Genomic DNA, 20,594 nt, shown 5'->3' on the forward strand with positions numbered 1-20,594 from the left:
CATCACAAAACCATAAGCTACTTACGTATGGCTGTCCCTTTTTGCTGCCAATGGCAGAGAGCCACACGGCAGGCATAAACAATTATTTACTTCCTTGCTTTCCTAAACGATGCATGTCATACAGTAACATCGTCAAAGTAACCACACAAGCTAACATGCACCAGGCACTTTCCCCGTGCCAGGAACTCTGCTCACAAACTGACCTGCACCCTCTCAGGTAACCCTCACCACAGTCCTCGATGGTGGCTATTTTTATATCCATATTTTACAGATACAGAACCTGAGGCCGAGAGGTTTAAAAAACATGCTAACAAGCAGCAGAGTCTCACCCTCAAGTGCCTGCACGTTAAGGATTATTATAAAGACAGTTATGATTAAATATTATCTTCCCTGGGCCTGACGATAGGGCGGGGGGTCCACAAAGGACATGCCCTGATGGAACCCCAGAGTCTGGTGAGGGTCAAAGGCCCCTCCCACAGCACACGGCTTCCCGCAGCCCGCCATGTGGAAGTCGTCCTCAAGTCACCTCCTTCGGTCATCTCTCTCACTGCCACCCGAGTGCTCGAGGTGGTGGCTCTTCTCGTCACACCTGTTTAAGCTGCTGTTTACTAGCTGTGGTCTTAGAACCACTAACCAAGCTCGCTCCGATTGTGAATAAAGAACAAAGAATGCCGAACAAAGGTTCGGTGAGTTCTCCCACGTGTCCCAGAACACGCAATCTGGGCACACGTGATGTCATCACATTAGAAGTGTCGATTTCTTCCTAGAAATCAGCTACAATCAATAGGTGAAATGTTAGTGTTAAAAACAAAAGCTACTATAATGTAATCCCTATCAAAATATCAACAGCATTTTTCACAGAATTAGAACAAATAATCCTAAAATTTGTATGGACCCACAAAGGCCCCAAAGAGTCAAAACAATCTTGAGAAAGAACAAAGCTGAGGTATCACGTGCCCGGATTTCACACTATACTACAAGGCTGTAGTGATCAAAACAGTACTGTGCTGGCACAAAAACAGACACACAGATCAATTAATTGACAAAGGAGGCAGGAATATACAATGGGAAAAGACCATCTCTTCGACAGTGCTCAGAAAACTGGACAGCTACATGCAAAAGAATGAAACGGAACCATTTTCTTATAGCATGCAAAAAAACAAAAAAACAAAAAAGAACCCTCAAAATGGATTAAAGATTTAAATAAAATATAACACCTGAAACCATAAAAATCCTACAATAAAACATAGGCAGTAACCTCTTGGATGTCGGCCTTAGCAATACTTTTCTGGATCTCTCTCCAAGGAAAACAAAAGCAAAAATAAACTACTGGGACATCAAACTAAAGAGCTTCTGCACATGAGTGGAGACCATCAACAAACAAAAGGTGACCTATGGAATGGGAGAAGATATTTGCAAAAGATATATCCCATAAGGGGCTATATCTAGAATAGATAATGAACACACACAACTCAGTATCAAAAAAGCAAATGATCCAATTTTAAAAACAGGCGGAAAACTTAAGCAGACATTTCTCCAAAGAAGACATACAGATGGTCAACAAGACACATGAAAAGATGCCCCACATCACTTATCATCAGGGAAATGCAAATCAAAACCATAACAAGGTATCACACCTCACACCCGTCAGAATGCCATTATCAAGAAGACAAAAAAAAATAAGTAAGTGTCTGCAAGGATCTGGAGAAAAGACTCGTGCGCTATGGTGGGAATACAAATTGATGCAGCCACTGTGGAAAACAGTATGGAGGTTCCTCAAAAAGTTTGAAATATAACTACCTTCTGACCCAGCAATTTCACTTCTGGGTATTTATCCAAAGAAAACAAAAGCACTAACTCAAAAAGACAGACGCATCCCTACGTTTACTGCAGCATTATTTACAATGGCCAAGATGTGGCAATAACCTACGTGTCCACTGCCTGATGAATGGATAAAGAAGATGTCATATATACCTACAATGGAATACTACGCAGCCGCAAAAAGGAAGAGATCTCACCATCTGCAATAACATGGATGGATCTAGAAGGTATAATGCTAAGTGAAGTAAGTTCAGACAGAGAAAGACCAATACCAAATGATTTCCCTTTTACGTAGAATCTGAAAAACAAAACAAAACAAAACAAAACAAAACAGAAACAGACTCATCGATGCAGAGAACAATCTGGTGGTTACCAGAGGGGTGAAATAGGGGAGAAAAGGCTACTCAGTATTTACTACAGAAATGGCCTCACTTGGAAGAAATGGTAGAGCCGATAACTTTTGAACAATCCAGATCTTGCTGAAAATGAGACACAGAGCACTCTGATCTCTTACTAGAAGCTTACTTCTTTAGAAGAGGCCTGTCTGGGCACAGGCCATGTCCAGAAAATATGCCAGTGCCTTTGATAAAATACCCAGAAGGAAAAAGAATACATCTGTCCACAGAAAAACACCTGTCAAACCAAGAACATGTAGAAGTGAAATGCAGGAGTACAATTTAATGTAAAAACAAAAACTCCTGTATATTGAACAAGCTTTCTCTAATCGCACAACTTATAAAATAAACAAGCTGTAAAAATCTTGTTTAGTTTACCGGAAACAACTTCTTGGCCCAAAACTCAGTCCTAATTGCATCAAAGAGAGCCGATGCTACAAGCACCTCCAAAATGAGACGTTTCCGTAAAGAAAACCAACAGAAGTAATCTTACACAACATTAACAACTGATTTGGGGACATGACAACCCAGTGGGACACCTGGTGCCAGCCCCGATCCAGTACTGGAGGAACCAAAACAAACCGCCACGAAGAACATCGCTGGGCCAACTGAGAAACCTGGTGTAAGACAGTAGATGAGATGCAGGGTTGCAAGAGCACCCCGGGGAGGCAATGGCAGTGACGCCACCGTTACCAAACAGTGGCAGTGACCTTAGCCACAGAATCCAAGATTCTTTCTGAGGCGGGGGAGGACTGGCGAGCACGTGCAGGGAACCCAGACGGGTCGCAGGATGGGCGCGTGGCCGGAGGAGCCCGATGGCGATGTGAGCCCAGGCCACGGGGCCCCGGGGTGGGGGAGGGACTTACACAGGCCGAGAAAGCCTGGAGAGGGAGCAAAGGTAGGGGAGAGAACCCAAGGACTTTCGGGAAGGCCTGGGCAAGGACGGATTTCCTGAGTTTGGGAGGAACTTAAAAGGTGACACAGGCCACCTTCTCTGAAGCTCAGAAATCCGAGCCGTGCAGTTAAGTTCTTTGCAAAGAAGAGCAGTGACAATCACCGTAGCCTATTGTGGCACAACACCGCTGTCTCCCCCTCTTCTGGAGAGCGACCCTCCCCTGCCCCGCGGCACCCCTGCGCCTCCCCAACCCGGTGCTAGGGGTGCGGCGTCCCCGCAGATCCCCGCGAGGGCCCGGGCCCGGTCCTGCTGCCAGGGAGACAGTCGGCAAAAGTACATGCTGCGCCGAATCGGGTTTCAATTTTGAAAGGTCTCTTTCTCCTCACTAAACGACAAAACCAGACCTGGACACGGGAGGAAACGTACGCCTGGCACACAAGTCCCGAGTATTCTGGAGCACCTTCTCGTCACGGCAGGTCAGGTCACCGTCAGGCAGAGCACGCGTGACGGGACAGGGCGGGTCACCGCTGGGCCCCACACGTGACGCCCCAGCAGCAGAGCTAAGGGGAAAGCTTAAGCGGAGGGGTCGGCGCATCCAGAAGCTTTGGAGGCTCGGCTCTCCGCTACTAAGCGTACACCCACCGATCCCAGTCTGCGGGGGGAGCCGCGGCCGGAGCCTCGGTGGGGGCACGACGCCCGCTGCACACGCGGAGCCTGGACGGGCCGCCCCCTGCAGAGGCCGGGCCGGGGGCGGGATGAGGCCGCGCAGGCCGGGCCCAGGCACAGCTCGAGCACTGACGGCGGGCAGGCTGCTGGTGACGGGCGCGGCCGCTGTGGCCTCCCCACATTCTGCAGGTGACTGCCGGGACGTTTTCAATTAACAAGTGGACTTCTAATAAACTTCTTTGTCTCAAAGAGACGGTTTTGGTCCAGACAATATTCAGGGTAGCTCACCGGCCACCAGCTTTTGTTTTTATTTTTCTCCTCCTAATTGTACCCCGCAGGTTCCGCCCACCAAGAACTCCTCTCCAAGTGACAGTGACAACGACCCGTCCCCCGGATCGATGCTCAGGGTCCTACAGACGCCTGGTGGCGGCGGCTGCTCTCCCGTTCTAGGCAAAATGAGCAAAACAGAAGTTCATCTTACCTCACCGAAAGCACCTCTTCCGATTACTTTAATTATTTCGAAGTCTTCTCGATGAAGCTGCATCTCCTTGACCAGCTGTGTAAACGGCTTAGCTATAAATTCAAAAAAAGGAAATCAACAATTTACTCTAGTAAGTTGGTGCTACGTAAAAATTCAACAACCTGACTGGGGCATTCCACTCCATGACATAGCTTTTTTAGGAAACAAAGGTTTACTTTTTAAAATGGTTGGTATCTGACAGGTGTTGGGAAGTCTGTGTCTGCGCTCAACTGCGCAGATGTTCATCCTCGGCCCCTGTCCTTCAGCATCTGCTGTGACAAATGCTGCCACACAGGTCCGCTGCCGCTGGTCGTGAACACAAGCAGCAGGTACACTGGAGGTGAGTAGGCTCCGTGGAGCCACAGGGCAGCCCGGGGTGGGGCGGGGGGAACACGAGACAGAAAATTCTCGCAGAACGGCGGCCACCTCTGAAGTGCAGGCGGTGCTCCCGGACATCGTAACCATCCTTGCTAATCACGTGGGGACTCTAGCAGTGACCTCGGTAAGAAACGGGCAGAAGCACTTTACACGGCACTCACGTGTTCCATGCACGCATGCACAGGTAACAGAATAATCATCCTTTTATTATCCACGTTGTAGGGAGGAGAAAACTGAGCCAGGTGTCTGTGGACAGCGTGCTGGGCTGAATAGGGTCTCCTCCCCCCTCCCCAAATCAGTAGTGTCCACCCAGAATCTGTGACTGTGGCCTTATTTGGAAGTGGGGTCTTTCCAAATGTAGTCAAGTTGAGGTCACAAACACGAATGAGGTGGGGCCTAAACACAAAAGGACTGGTGTCCTTATTAAGAGGAGGGAATCTGGACACAGAAGGGAAACAGCCCCGGGAAGATGGGAGGCAGGGACTGGAGTGATGCAGTCATAAGCCACGGGACACCAAGTGCGCCAGAGGCTGGAAGAGACAGGGGTCCTCCCGGGGGCCTCTAGAGGGAGCACAGCCCTGCTCACACACCTTGACTTTGGACTTGGCTTCCCCAACTGTGAGAGGAAAATATCTGTTGTCTTAAGCCCCCCAGTTTATGGTAATTTGTGACCGCGGCCCAGGAAACCTTTCCAGAGACCGCGGGTAATTTCGTTCCAGGAGCGGAGCGAGAGGCAGCACCAGGACAGAAGTCCCGCAGTTCAACTCCAGGGACCGTGCACTCCTGACCAACACGCGTCACATCTCTTACAGCTGTTCTTATTTTCACCTTCAGGCCTAAATCCACATTTTACACTAACCTTCACACAGTTCTCTTTCAAATTCCCCACTACTAGTTTTGCAAAACGTTTCCATTGGGCAAAAGGTACAAGGGCTCTGTGTTATTTCTCGCAACTACACGTGCATCTGCAACCATCTCCAAAAACAGCCAACAGCCTGCAGCCAAAACCTGCAAACTGACGTTTTCCGGGTTTCTAATTGAGCTCCATATTATTAACTGAATTCTGCAGTTTTTCTCCTTAAGTAGCTGCTTAATAAATACCATTAAGGTTTGGTCACCATGGTTCAGTGATCACGGGAACAAAAGCCAGAGCACCACAAGGTTCTTGGTGCCTAAGGACAGAGAATTGTTACCACTATCAGTGCAAATGCCCATCAGCACAGAGATCAGGAAATAGGACACGTGGGGACTGATTTAACAAAAAAAACAAAAAACAAAAGGCCAGGCTAAAGAAAACCCTTGAGCTAGAACTTGGAAGGTTATCTATGGCTTTTTATGTCTTTCAAATATCACCCCCAAACAACCATTCCCAAAACTCCTCTAATAGATATCTGTACTTCAAACAGCCACCAAAAACCTCAACCTCTCTTGGTACCTTCTAGGGGAACCGCATGGTACCGTTCATTGTACAATGAAAAAAAACGATCCCAGCAAATCTCATCTGTTGTATTTTACCACCAGAAGGGAGAGCGTAGGAGAGGAAAGAGAGCTGACCCGCTACGAACAAACTGTGGCACAGAGCGCACTCGAGTGCACGCCGCAGAGATGCTCGCTCTGGCAGGGGCATAATGCAACATTCTGGACTGTTCCACAAAACCCCAAGACTCACGAGAGGTGGCAGTCACTGTTTTCAATGTACAACCCAAACACATATTCATGAAAATCAAAGAGAATCCTACCCGTAATGAGCCACTTTTAATTTGCCCGTGACCCCGTGCCATTCTTGCTCGTAGGCATATTTCATATCGTCTGTATTCTTTTACTTTTTAGATGTCTCATGTCTCTGTACCACTCAATTATCATTTTAACAGATGCATACCATTTCACTAAGTTGGTGCACCAACAATTGTAAATCATGTGTCTACTGAACAGACGGGTTAAACTTTTAATTTTGAAAATCAGTACCTTCTTTATGGTGAATAAATCTGCAATGAACCTTTGCATGCACAGAAGCTTTTTTACTATTTTAAAGTAATTTTAGGATGAAATTCCAGGATTCTCCAAAAGGCACTAACTTTTTTTGTGGTTCCTAATCTGTCGCCACACCCCGCCCCCAACACCATACACGGATGGTTCACCTGCCTTTTGAACGGGCAGTTCTCTGAGGCCTGGCGAGTCTACTCGTAAGCCCTACGGGGAGGACTACCCACTCATCACAATTGCTCACCGATCACGTCTTAAATCTTGTTTAACCTACTGCATAAGTGCTTTACTCTGACTTTGTGAAACATGCTACCTGTAAACGCCACGCCTCCGCTCGGTTCCTGCTTTTCATCTCAATTACGCTATTTTTACTTTACAGAAATTACTTTTCATAAAAATCTTTTCAACAAAACGGAACTGATTCATTTTTTTCCTTCGTCATTTCACTATTAGAGCCTACAAAGTTATCCACTCTTTAAAGATCTGACCTTCAATCCTACTTTCTGCTAAACGGCTTTTAAAAATAGATAACCCGTTATTCGTCTGCCGTGGCCTGACTGTGCAGGGGGGTCGGGGGCGAGCAGCCCAGCGCCCATTCTGGAGCTTCAGCTCCTCCGCGCACCACCTGGTAGCCAGCCGTGCCAGAGAAGCCACTTCGTCCTCCGGGACTCCTCACCCACCTCAGGGGCCCACTGACCCTGAGGACCGAGGCAGGTAGGAGCGAAGTGCCTCGCGGCCATCCCTGTTCTTTCCACATCGATCACCTTATCCTCCTCGTCGAGTTCCCTCCTCCTCTTTGATACAAACGGTCTTGTTGCTTCTGCCTTGTACACAGTTCTGCGCAAATTTCCCCGAACTGGATGGGCATGAATTCACCAGGCCAGTCAGATGAACGGGAAAACCAGGGAAAATGGGACGAACGCTTGAAAAGACCCAAGAGTTCTGAGGACGCAGTGAAAACGTGACACTGGTGTGTACCAATCACGAAGACAAGCACGCACGGCGGCAGACCGCCCCGTCCACCGCACAGGGCCACCGAGTCACGCTGATCCCACGGGACTTCTCAGGTGAACGGCAGAGAGGGGGATGTCAACCAGAGTCAATGCAAAACCAGCGTGACCTCGTCATCCGGGTCGCGCGGAGCCCAGAGACAGAAGCACACCAGCTCTCTGAGCACCAAAGTTTCACGTAAAGAACTGTTAGGAGCGCTAACTCGCCACGGACACAGCAGGCGCACACGCAGGAAGCAACACGACTACCCGTGGGGTCGGGGAACCGAAGGAGGGAATTCCGGAAACTAGGCAAAGGGCTCCGCACGGCTGAGGGTGGGCTGCTGCTGGCACTGGGGTCTCTGTGCTCACGGGCGGGGACCCGAGAAGCTGAGAGGGAGAGAAGCCCACCTGACGCCCGGATGTCCCTGGCAGCTACGACTGGCAGGCGTTTTGGCCTGGAGGAAGAAGGGTGACTGGGGCGTCACTCAACGAGGAGCAGGCAGGAAGTCCCCGGTCCCCTCTCCCTCCTCCACCCCTCCGGTCTCCTTCTGGAGCCCTTAAGGCAGAGCCCAACAAGGAGCGGGGTCAGAGCCCCTACGGGGAGATGCTGGGTCAAGAGGACGCTCCTGAACGGCAACGGGATGGGAGATAGGTCGTAACCAGGAGGACTGATCAAATAAATGAACAAACTGAGGATAACGGGAGCCAGGGTCCTCACTGTCAGGGAAGGGAGTTACCAATAAGGGAGAGTTGGGGAGCCTGGGCGGCTCAGTCGCTTGAGCGTCCGACTTCAGCTCAGGTCACGGTCTCATGGCTCGTGAGTTCGAGCCCCGCATCGGGCTCTGTGCTCACAGCTCTGCTTCGGATTCTGTCTCCCTCTCTCTCTGCCCCTCCCCCACTCACGCTCTGTCTCTCAAAAATAATAAACATTTAAAAAAATTAAAAACAAAAACGAGTAAGGGAGAATAAACCCTGCAGGACTGGATCAGAATCGGGGGTGTCAGTGTGACCTCATGACGATATACAGGGACATCAAAAACACAGACCTCAACGGCTGGGCACATACACAGGGTCCTCGCTCTGTCCACCGACAGGCCAGGAGGCAGCAACATCCCACAACGAGCGCATCTAGCGCCCGAGCTCGGTTTCTAAATACCAGCCTCCGACAAAGGAGCCAGGACTCCTCGGGCCCTCCCAGAGCCGGCGCTAGAACATTCTGTGCCAGAAAGCAAAGAGGGCTCGAAGAGTCATGGGTACTCAAAATCAACGCCAATGGTCACAGACTGCATACATTAAGGAGGAAACCAGGAGTCCATACTGATATGAAAGTTTAAAATTCTAATGAGAAATGAGGTATTTAAATAGTTTCAAAGTGAATCCAAACACAATAGTTACCAACAAAGGGAAACAAGTGACTTTACAGCGAGGTCTGGAGGACACCACTACCTAAGTCAGGGGATCAGAGTGAACACTACCACCAGCCGTGTGACAAAATGAAATTGTGCCATCACCCGACGGGACCCAGTGAGAAAACGCAGCGTCACTTCTGTGACTTTCCTGCCCAAGTTACATAACCTGAGTGTAATCACGAGGAGACAGGAGGTGAACGTAGGGACAGGTGTGGAAGCAGAGAGAGCTGAGGGTGCTGCCTCCCACCGCCGACGACGACACATGACCACGACACACGACACACGACACACGACACCCACACGGCGGGAGAGGAGGAGGAAGCGGCCGCACCCAGGTTAGGCTGTGGAAGCGCAGTGGCCTGCGACGTGGGGGGAAGAACTCGAGGGGACGGCCGCGGACCGTGCACTGACTCCCGTGGGACAGACCCAGGGTGAGCAGGTTTGGGGGGGGGAGGGAGCGATACGGCAGCGTGCAATCGACACGTTCCCTGTTTCTGCCGCGGGGCCCAAGGCAGCGAGGACGCCAACCTTGTAAAACTCGACAGCTGTTTCACACGTGCAAAAACTCACCACCTCAGAAGCACCAGGTGACGCGGGGGGTGGAGGAGAGGTGGGGCCGGGAGGGGAGGACAGTCTACTGCCAGGAATCTGGAGACCACCGACCTGGAGGAGCCGGGGCACTGGCATTTCGTAAGCCTTTTTTCAGTCTGCCAATGTTACTTCACTGACTTAATCTAGAGCTTGGGATGCTCTTCGGGATACAGAATGTCCCAGGAAAAATTTTACGAAATTATATGCACTGGGGTGTGACCCAGCTTGTCACCCATTCAACGTATGCAGGATGCAGAGCAAAACCACAACAATTAAAACACCATTTGGGGCTCATTTAAAAAAACTGTTTTAAGATGAAAACTTTATTTTTTATTTTTTTTAATGTTTATTTTATTTTTATTTAGAGAGAAAGACATAAAGCATGAGCAGGGGAGGGGCAGAGAGAGAGAGGGAGAGAGAGAATCCCACACAGGCTGCGTGCTGTCGGTACAGAGCCCGATGCGGGGCTCCAACCCACAAACCAGGAGATCATGACCTGAGCCAAAATCAAGAGCCAGATGCTCAACTGACTGAGCCACCCAGGCGCCCCTGGGATTCACTTTAAATATCATTTATGCTAAGACAGACATCTCAGGTAACCTGAAGAAAACAGATCAGCTATAATGTTTAAAATGTTTTGATTTTCACGGTGATAATGAACCTGTAGATTTTGAAGTAAGAGAAACATAACTATTATACATTTTGGAAAGGGTGAAATTACCTCTCCTCCACATCCCATGAGCCAACACCAAAAGGTGACAGCTCAGCAAACATTCGCTGGGCGCCCGTGTGCTGGCACCAGGACAGAGAAGTGGGCCCGGCTGCCGGAGGCCCCGCGGGACTCTGGCTCCAGCAACCGCAGGGGTGGGGTTGCTCAGGGTCGTGGGCCGCCCACACCTCCCCCTGCGCCTGCCGTCACTGCACCTGCGCACCATCTCGGACCACTCCCCGGTGCCCCCGTCCCTCTGCAGGGACCTCACAGCTCGCCTGTGCCCTCGCACCCTCTCTCCAGCCTCTCCGGCCACGGCACCACCTGTGCCAAAGCCGACACAGTCGCATCACCTCCCCGGTTCGGACTCCTCACAGCGGGGCACGGCTCCGGGCTAAGACCTGCGTGCTCAGAGCCTGCTGCACGTGTGGGCCGTCCGGGGGGACCCCCTACGCCCCCGTGCCCCCGCCCCCCACCCTGGTCCCACCACACCTCAGGTCCTTCTGCTGCTCAGGCCCTCAGGCAAGCCTGGGTCTTCCTAAGCAGAACCCTCACCCCCACAGGCTCCTGCTCATCCTTGGGACCCCCCGAGGTGGGAGGTGGCCCCAACTCCAGCCGGCTGACCGGGTCAGGAGCCCATCAGTCCTCCAGGAAGTAGGCCTCGGAGCCATACCAGCTCACTGATGTCTTCCCCACTGGCCCGGAAGGCCTGGGAAGGCAGGGCTACTTCCGTCCTGTTACCCGGCACTGCCCAAGGCCCTAGCACCACGGTGGGGATGCAGTGCCACAGCAGACTGGATGCCCACCTGACGATGTGATGTCAGGAAAGGTCACCTCCTCCGGTGGCGGGGGGGGGGGGGAGTGGTGTCATATTTTCTAAGGTAGAAGTATATTCAACAACCTAGGATATCTTCCACCAAAAAAGACTGAACAAAGCTTTAGCCCTTAGAGCGCTAAATGTTTATTCAGAGATTTTTCTTTTCCTGATCTCTTCATTCTTCCACAACCCAAGACTGTCCCCAAAAGAACTCTCTTACTGCCCTAAAAGGCAATCAATTAATCAACCAAAGGCAAGCACTAGCCAACAGGAGATCCCAACTATAAGGAAAAACTGGAGTCCAGGGTTCCCTTTAAACAGGAAAGCACTTTGCCAGGAAGAACTGGGGGTGGAGGGAGGATCTTTGGCTGAAACGGACAGAAAATCATTGTGAAATGAGAAACCAATGCCCCCCCCCCCCCTTTGGTTTGTTTATCAGGAGAGGAAATAAGATCAGACTGGCTGGAAGGAGTGTCAGGGAGGGACAGAGGAAAGAGGACTGTGTCACAGAGCAGCGGCCCACAGGAAGGCACACGGGAAGTCCCACTCTGCCCCCTTCTAGCTCGCACCATGACCTCCCTCTGGACTCGACCCGCACTGCCCGCCCCCGTCACCCGCCCGCTCCACTGTGGCAGCTTCAGCCACTCAGTGGTCAGGCATCTGGAACCGGTCTTACAGATTACCCAGCGCACATAATACATTTGCTACTGAAGAAACAGGAGCCCCCAAAGCCAAGTGACAAGGGGACACGAGGAACAGCTCCCCTCCCTCCCCAGTGCCAGTCCACTCCACTCTGTGGTGTGGGGCTCCGCTCCTGGAAGTCCTCCCCCTAGCAACTGCCAGCTACTGCTCAGGTCCCATCCAGGGACCACAGGTCAAACACCTGCTGCTGCACACAGCGGCGGCCCCACCGCTGGCTGGGTACAGGACAGGGGCAGCTCTGGGAGGAGCCCAGGAATGGCACTGGAGTCCCAGGAACATGCCCGTGCTCTACGGACCTCATTTCTCGCAGAGGAGAAAGGGCCAGCCAGAACAGCACCCCAAGGACGGGGAGTATGGCCACAGGCAGGACGGTAAGTGGGCAAGGCATGACTTTGACCCCGATGAGCCCACACAGGGGAACTGGAGAGCAGGGCAGGACGGAGAGTCAGGCTGAGGCTGTCCTCTAACAAGGGGCAGGAAAAGCAGACACTTTCCTCCAAGTACCAGCTTAGTTTCAAAGCTGCTTCAAATTCATTCTCACAGTTCAGACCGCTGATACACCTATCATAAGGTTTCTGAAAAATGTGCTGAACTTACATCAAATGGGGTTTACTTGTTTTAATATCTAATTTTGTTAAATGACAGAACACTTTCCTTCATCGGGAGTCCATCACAAACCCTTCTGGTTATAAATTGCCAGTTCTGAATCTTCCAAGGAGCCCTGTAGATAAAGTCCTCTACATATGAACTCACCCAGGTAGGCTGATAATCAGGAATTACAGTGTGGTAACATGAACAAACATCACATTTTAACTTAACACAATCTCAGACTTCTGAGAATTGAAAGAGAAGCCCCTTACCCCTCCTCTGACTCACGCCCGGAAGGCACAGACGGAGTCAGTGGAAACTGGAGAAGTCAGGGTGGGGAGATGGGTGGGGAGGTAGCAGGGAGTCAACAATAAACCAGGAAAGATCTCATTCCAACAGCCTGCTGTCACACTAACGCTGGCTGGCCCCACCTCGGCTAACCTTGCTCAGACCTAGCTCAAGGACTCCTGGGTCAGCCACGCATTCCTTCGTCTCTGCATCCACTCGGTTGTTGATTGACTGCTTTTCTCAAACCACTGTAATTATGGCCCGCCCGGCTTTGTAAATTACCGACCTAAAACCCCACTGCCTCACTGCTGTGTGTCAACTTAGAAGCGACTGTCTTTTCGACCTGAGAGCAGCACAAGTCTCCCCCACAAACTGCTGGGGCAAAGAGCCTATGCAAAGTGAGCAGTCGTCACAACAGATGTCTGATTTCTAAAGCCAACTACCCTACTGATATGAATACAAATACACATTTAAATAAAAAAAAATACCCGAGTGGGGCACCTGGGTGGCTCAGTCGGTTCAACATCCAACTCTTAATCTCAGCTCAGGTCTTGATCTCAGGGTCGTGAGTTCAAACCCCACCTGGGGCTCCGCACTGGGCACGAAGCCTACTTAAAAAAAATCCTAGGGTACAATGGAACGATATAAAAAGCAGAGCCAACTGAGTGAGGCATATACACAAGTCACACAAACGCAACAAACGCACAAACAGAAGACTGCATTGTGCCTTGGTGCCTACACCAGAAAGAAAGCCAGTTTCAGGCCATTTCTTCCGTGAGTCACTAGAAGCATGCTGTATATGTACACTCTCAAGTTAAGAAACAGGAAAATCAAAAGTACAGACTGTGTGCTGGTTAGCACATGGCAGGGGCCGAGGCTGGGGTGACCTCCTCCAAGATCACCATTCCAGGACTGAGCAGAAGGGGCCTGCGGCCGGGCAAACTACCCCAGGGCCCCGTGTTAGACACAAACACGCTGGGCCCCTGCGTGAACCCGGCAGAGCTACTTGGCTTCTCTAAGGCTGTCTGCTCACCTGCTGAGATGAATGGTGCCTACCCAAAAAGTGACTGAGACTGTTGAATTATATTATATATACTATAAATTACCGTGTTATAACACCCCACCCCCCACCAAAGCACTTAGCTCTGTCTAGCATATAGTAAATTCTCATTAAACGGTAGCTACGGCTATTGGGTGACGTAGTTTTCTTGTCAATTACATTAGTATTACTTATATGTCATATTTAACAATAAGTAAACAAACCTACCACCAAAATGATCCTAGAATCCAGCAAAATTACCAAGAAGATAAGACTTGTTACAAAACAGTTTCACCAGGCCGATTACACACGGATGACACCTAAATAGTACCCAATAATTGCCACTAAGCAGCCTTGTAAACCAAGTGCCAAAGGGGCCCTATACAGCCCTAGAGGGTGGTCTATTTTGAGGAGCACACCTTAAACGTCAGGGCTGCCCCAGGCAGAGGCTCCTGGACATGCTAGATTAGGGGAGAAGGAAAAGTTTGCCTGCAGAGTCCAAACCACCCCAGACAGTCTGCACTCAGGACCGCCCCGCCCCCGGTGGATGAGGCGCCTCTGATCCCCGACTGAAGCCGCGTGTCTCCGGACTCCCCGTCAAGGAACTCTCCACCAGGCGGCGAAGTGCACTCGAATCGCTTCAGTGACCTTCACATTCCCACCTGCCCTGCGCCTTTTCTTCGGTGACACCCAGATTGAGGATGTCTTTATAAGTGCAAAACATGAGGGGGAAGGAAATTCTGCCTCGGGCACAGCCTGTGACAGACACCCGCCAGGCCGGACGGGGCTGCTCCACAAACCTGTTCAAAGGCTCGTCATTAACTGCAGTGCAGCGACTGGGAAACGCAGGAGCTGAAGACATGCTTGAAAGGGCACAGTCAGGTTACCACCTTTGGGGCGAAATGGGACAAAACCCTTCCGAAGGAGTCATGGTTTTTTTTTCTTTCCTGTGGTTAAGCCGAATGTTTAACATAGGAGTTCTAGCTATTTTGTTTGACTTCATCTCAATAAAACAGGTACAGGGCCCAGGGCGTGCATGTGAAACAGTCAGCCATTAATTTAGAGCATTTCCTGGTGCACCTGCTATGAAGCCACCCACAGCATCTGAGTGGCCACAAAATGGCTGTGAGTTTGCACCAAATGCATGTTACTGCTGCCCACCCGACCCGGCAACCCTGCCAGGTGGGAGGTGGAATTATCCTCGTCTTGCAAGAAACTCTGGATCTGCGCCCCTGACTGCAGGCCTTGAACCCAGGGCTGATGCCAGGTCCAGTCTGTGTCTTTTCAGGGCACTAGGGTCAGGGTCCTGAGTCCCGGTGGGGCAGCCGTTCCGCCCTCTGGCAGCCTGAGATAATGGAGTGGAGGCCTGGTCGGAAGCGCCCCTCTAGTGCCCCTCCCTAAGGACCCTTAAGCCACCTCCTCGCTCTGGGATTACGCGACTGACACGGACAGAAGAAATGTTTCAGGTTTCTGTTACCCTCTGACGAACCCCATCCCAAAACTTAAGTCAGAAAAATCGTAATTTAATGCGGTGGCTCGTCTATTTCTTTCGCTCAGGTGCTGGTGAAGAACCCAACCATGGAGTGCAAAGATCTGGGGAAACTGCGTCTCATCCTCGCCAGGAACGGGCACAGCTTCTCGTTCCTCTCTGTCCTGTTCAGCCCCCTAGGGCCTTCCAACCACCTCTGTAGTTTTTCTTCGAGCTCTAAGTCCTCCACACCCTTCCTTTACCTGCGACCATCTTCAAATGCCACAGATCTGAAGGTATTTTGCTTTAACATCTGAACTATTCACCAGGGGGGTGAATTCAAAAGACCCAGCTAGGTGAGCAGAGGTTGAGGCCGGCCGCAGGCCTCCGCTTCAGCCATGTGGACCGCTGCTGGTCACGCGCACCTACCGGCTGACCACGCACCTTTGCTGTAAACAGCATCATGGCGCGGTGACCCTCTGGCTTTGTCCCGGAGTTCTCAGTCTTAGGTAAGGACCTGCTTCTTATCCATCTCAGACACGCCCTGCAAGATCTGAGCAATGCAGACCTCCGGCCCAAATTCAATTCAAACCCTATTTATTAAGGGAAGCCTGACTGCGACCGGACCCCCTCCGCGGGGCCACCTCCCTGTCGTTCGGGGTCCTCTGGGCAGGGACAGAGGAGAGGGCAGGGACAGAGGAGAGGGCAGGGACAGAAACACACTGAACACGGCACATGGGGAAGCAAGGGGAGGGCTACAAAGAATTTTAAGGAACAAGCTGCATGAGTGAAAGAGAAAACAAAGAAAAGAAACCAGCTGTGAGGGCACAAGGGAGAAAACATGACAATGTATTTTTTGAAGGGGGTTGTGGAAGACAGAGGGAAAAATGAGTCAAAGTTAAGTCATCCTGGAAGTCCTGCTTTTGTATTAGACACAGGACCATCTGTGTGTGTGAGAGCGCGCAGCCGTGAGCCTGAGAGGGGCGGTGTGAGCAAAGGTATGGAGAAGGGGACCAGCTGTCTCCATCTGGAAGAACCTGCAGGGGCACAAGGAGCTGGCTGAGCAAGTGAGGGGGGCCAGCATGAACACAGACCTGGCTCGTTTATCTCACTTGGAAGCCACAGAGAGGACCCCAGGATCCCGTACGGGGGAGGTTACGCTGACTGAAGTCTGTGTTGACCGAATAAATGAAGACATGAGGTCAACACGTGAAAGCATTTCGTAAACCACAGTACTGTATAAAAATGCGTGTTGTCCCTGACGTAATGACCACTACCTAACTGGTAAGAACCCAAAAGGTTTTATCTACAAGTTCTAAAATATATCAGAATCAATTAAACAAATACTTATTAAGCACCTTCTGTTTGCCAGGAACTGTTCTAGGCAGCACAGCTAGGTCTGGGAACAAAAATCCCTACCTTCCTCATACGTATGAAGAACAGGCAGTTATGTGGGAAACAGTAAATCCTTCAGAAAAAAGGAAAAAGGGCAGGGAAACTGGGAATGTTGCAGAGTAAGGAAGGAGAGTTTATACAGTGCCAGCGGTCTGGACAGAAGCTGCAAAGTTGGTGGGGCTGGATTCCGACTCTAGTTTGAAGGTGGAGCCCACAGGATTTCCTGCAGGGCTGCATATGCAGTGTGCGCATTATCCAAATTATCCGAGGTGTTGGGGTGTTTGCTGGGAGTCGCCAGTGAGATGGTGGGGGGATGGAGCGGACTGTGGGGTGAGCTGCACCTGTCTGCCGGGAGGCGGCGGGACACCCGAGCCTGGCCGTGAGCGGTGAATGTGGGTACTCCGTGTACAGCCGGCATCAGAGTCACAGGCGTGGATGAGATCCCTGGGGGTTAGCAGAGACAGAGGAGGGGACGTGAGGACGGGCCCTTTGGAGATCAGGAGGCTGGGGGGGAAGAGAAGGAACCAGCCAGGAGCCTCGAGGAGGAACCGGATCGAGACGCGCGACAAGCTGGGAATTAACTACTGTTTTTTGCCATGTGGACATCACGGTGGCCCTGACACAGCAGCAGATCAGGGAACGCCGAGGGACAAAAGCCTGATTACAGTGAGTTTGAGAATGGGAGAGGAGGTAGTGAACACAGGGAGAACGAACGCACCATTCTGAAGAGTTTCGCTGCTAAACGAAAAAATGCACGGACTAGATGCCTGAAATCATTTTCACCAAACAAAAAACAAAAGACTACTCATCTTGGTAGAGGTAAAGGTGATCCATTCTGAAACTGCTAACATCTCACTGATCAACTAACCCCATCAGGCTCGTGGATGGGGGCGGGGATGGAGAGGAGTCTGTGTTACTGACATCACAGATGTTATCAACAAAAAGCTCATTTTCACTGGTTTAGATGGTAACAGCAAACCATAATCCCGGGGTTATCAATTAAATGTCTCAAGCTTCAACCAGCAATCCACAGAATACAGCCATTTCCTTACAATGAATGTTAACGACACTCCGTTTTCCAAGGCTGGTGCTGGGACCTCAGCGGTGTCTCCCGGGACTGCCCTCTCACCCGCACGGGGGTACCCGCACCAGCACTCTGCGGTTATTTTATTTCATTTTTGGTAGAAATTAATGATTTTACTCACTGGCTTTTCTTTTTTTTCTTGATCTTTATTGAATTCTGAGTAAAAAATCTTAATATTGCTAAAGAAAATAAAGTTAGGAACATACATACTGCTTTATCAAGTCAACACCTGAGATTATAAGTATATATGTGTGTGTGTGCTATACATATATACACATTATAATAAAGACTTCACAGTGTGCCAAAGAGAGGTATGTAAGGCCACCTACAATCACAGTGTGCAGTCTGTCAGCTCAGCAGTAAGTATCACAGCCGCTCTAAAGATGGTTTTGTAACCCCAAATCTTCCTTTGTTAACTAGGCAGCCAGGAATCATCATAACTGACCAAGTTCACCTTCAGCATTCTGTGGCCACAGACGGTGGTGCCCCACAGGTCATTCGGCCCTCACCAGGACGAGGAAGGGGCCGGGGGATGGAAAACCAAGGACGGACCCCTCCCCCCTGCCCAGCACAAGGCCAGAGCCATCCTGCGCAGACACTTACAACTGGGCTGTGACCAGCGGGGCAGGAAGCAGGGCATGAGTAACGGCAAGGACGGGAACCCCGGAGGGGGCGTGTCTACACCACCTCTGTGTGGTGGAAGGGAAGGGAAGAAGAGGGGCTCCAAAGTTCCTGCCACCAGTCTGTCACAGAGTAGGTCCTAACCTGCTCCTCCTGGTTCTGATCTCGCGCTCGAGCCTGGCTGGCACATTTCCTGAAGACACAGTCACAGGGCTCGAGACAAAGGACACTAACAACACGGTGTACAGGAAGGACACTGCACCTGAGAGTCAAGCAGTGGGGAGAGTAAAATGACAAAGTGGGAAGTCCGCAGAGTGTCCATCAGCAAATTGACACATTCCAAATAAAGGTGACCGAATTTCAGTAATCAGTAATTTGAGGGAATTTTCAGCAACCAGACAATATCCACCAACCTTCCGTTACCATTCATTCAAACTTATGCCACGGTCCTATTTAAGTGAGATCCTGGCTGAGTAAATTTGTCTTTTACTCTTTCTTCCACCCCAAATATTTGATAAAATAGTAAATCCACTCCATCGCTAACGGCAGCCACCCCTTGCTTAACGTTTTCATACACGTCACGGATGTCATAAAACAATCTCTAAAACCTGCAGGATAGAGATCATTACCCGCTTTTGATAAAGTAAGCTAAGAAAACACAAAGCCCAAGTTCATATAAATGGCTGGTATTTTTATTCTCTTTTTATCTTTATTTCTCACATATATGATTATTCATACTTCTCAGAACATTCAAATTTTCCAATTTTAAAACGAGAGGAAAAAATAACTCCCCTTATTTTTCTTAGTGTTCTTAACAGAATCCTCCAGGCAGAGTATATTATCAGATTTTCTGCGTGTGCCACTGCTGCAAATCGGAGAAGTCTGGCTTTCCTTCTGCACGGTAAAGTAACAGCTGCTCCTGCTTTCATGGTCAGTACGTCTTCTGCGGCACGAACGGTCACTGGTAGCCAGTATCGTTCTGGTTACAGGTGAAGCGTGTCATGCAAATTCTTTAAAAGCTGGTAATCAAAGTAAACAATCCTTTCATACCCTTCTAGCAGATTATTTATCATCCTCACATTGTCCCCATTTGTATCTGTTATCTCTGGAGCTACCATACGTGCACCCTGTGATCCAGCCACGTCCACCAAAAAGATACAAGAACGTTCAGAGCAGCTCAATTCAAAGCGCCATGAGCGCTAACAACCCAATGCCCAGGAGAGCAGACAAATCTGCAGCGTTGGTGCAACGGGCACCACGTATCAACAAAAAAAGAAGGAACTGCTGCACGCAACACTGATGAGTGTCAAAGATACAGCATGAAGCCAAAGAGAGCAGACACACAATCCTATGTGATTCCACTGTCTGAAACCCTGAAACAGACACAACTCCTAGACAATTCATGAGGAAAAAACAGTCTCTTTAACAAACTCTTTAATACTCGCATGCAAAAGAATAGATATGAGCCTCTACCTCACACCACACACAAAAAGTAACCCAGAAAGGATCAAAGACCTAAAAAGAGCTAAAACCATAAAACCCTTAGAAGAAAGCACGCAAATCAATCTCTGTGACCCTGGACTAGGCAAGTTTCTTAAACATGAAACCAAAACCCAAGCAAGAAAATTTCTAAACATAAATTGGACTTCAGCAAAACTAAAAATGTTTGTACTTCAAAGGACACTAATGAAAATGAAATGACAAACTACAGAATGGAGACGATATGGCAAATTTTCAAGTATGCACCAATTCGTATGTCTCATAAGGAACTTATATCCAAAATATACCCAAACACTGTTACAACTCACCAATAAAAAGACAAATCCGCCAACTTAAAAATGGGCAAAGGATGTGAACAGACATTTCTCCAAAGAAGATATACAAATGTCTAATAAACACATGAAAAGATGCTCAACATGATTAGCCATCAGGGAAATACAAATCAAAATCACAATGGGTTACTTCACACCCACTTGCATGGCTAGAATAAAAAAGAAAAACCGGTAACAAGTGTTGGCTGGATGTGGAAAAACAGAAACCCTCCTACACTGCTAAGAGGACTGTACAATGATATGCTCACTTTGGAAAACAGTCTTGTAGTTCCACAAAATGCTAAACATGGAGTTTATCCCCAAACCCAGCAATTCCATTCCTACTTATATACTCAACAGAAATGAAAATATGTCTACACAAAAACTTGCATACAAATATTCACAGCATTATTCACAGCAGC

The 20,594-nt window shown here is 49.7% G+C and overlaps 1 protein-coding gene across 1 annotated transcript in view; it reads right to left on the reverse strand.

Annotated features, from left to right (window-relative positions):
* Window positions 1-20,594, reverse strand: part of CDC42BPB (CDC42 binding protein kinase beta) — a 102,177-nt gene that overhangs the window by 57,103 nt on the left and 24,480 nt on the right. The window contains 1 exon segment of the mRNA XM_042990640.1: window positions 4,259-4,350. Coding sequence (XP_042846574.1) covers window positions 4,259-4,350 — 92 coding nt within the window.

The sequence above is a fragment of the Panthera tigris genome, chromosome B3 (assembly GCF_018350195.1).
Source record: "Panthera tigris isolate Pti1 chromosome B3, P.tigris_Pti1_mat1.1, whole genome shotgun sequence".
Taxonomy (NCBI): Eukaryota; Metazoa; Chordata; class Mammalia; order Carnivora; family Felidae; genus Panthera; species Panthera tigris.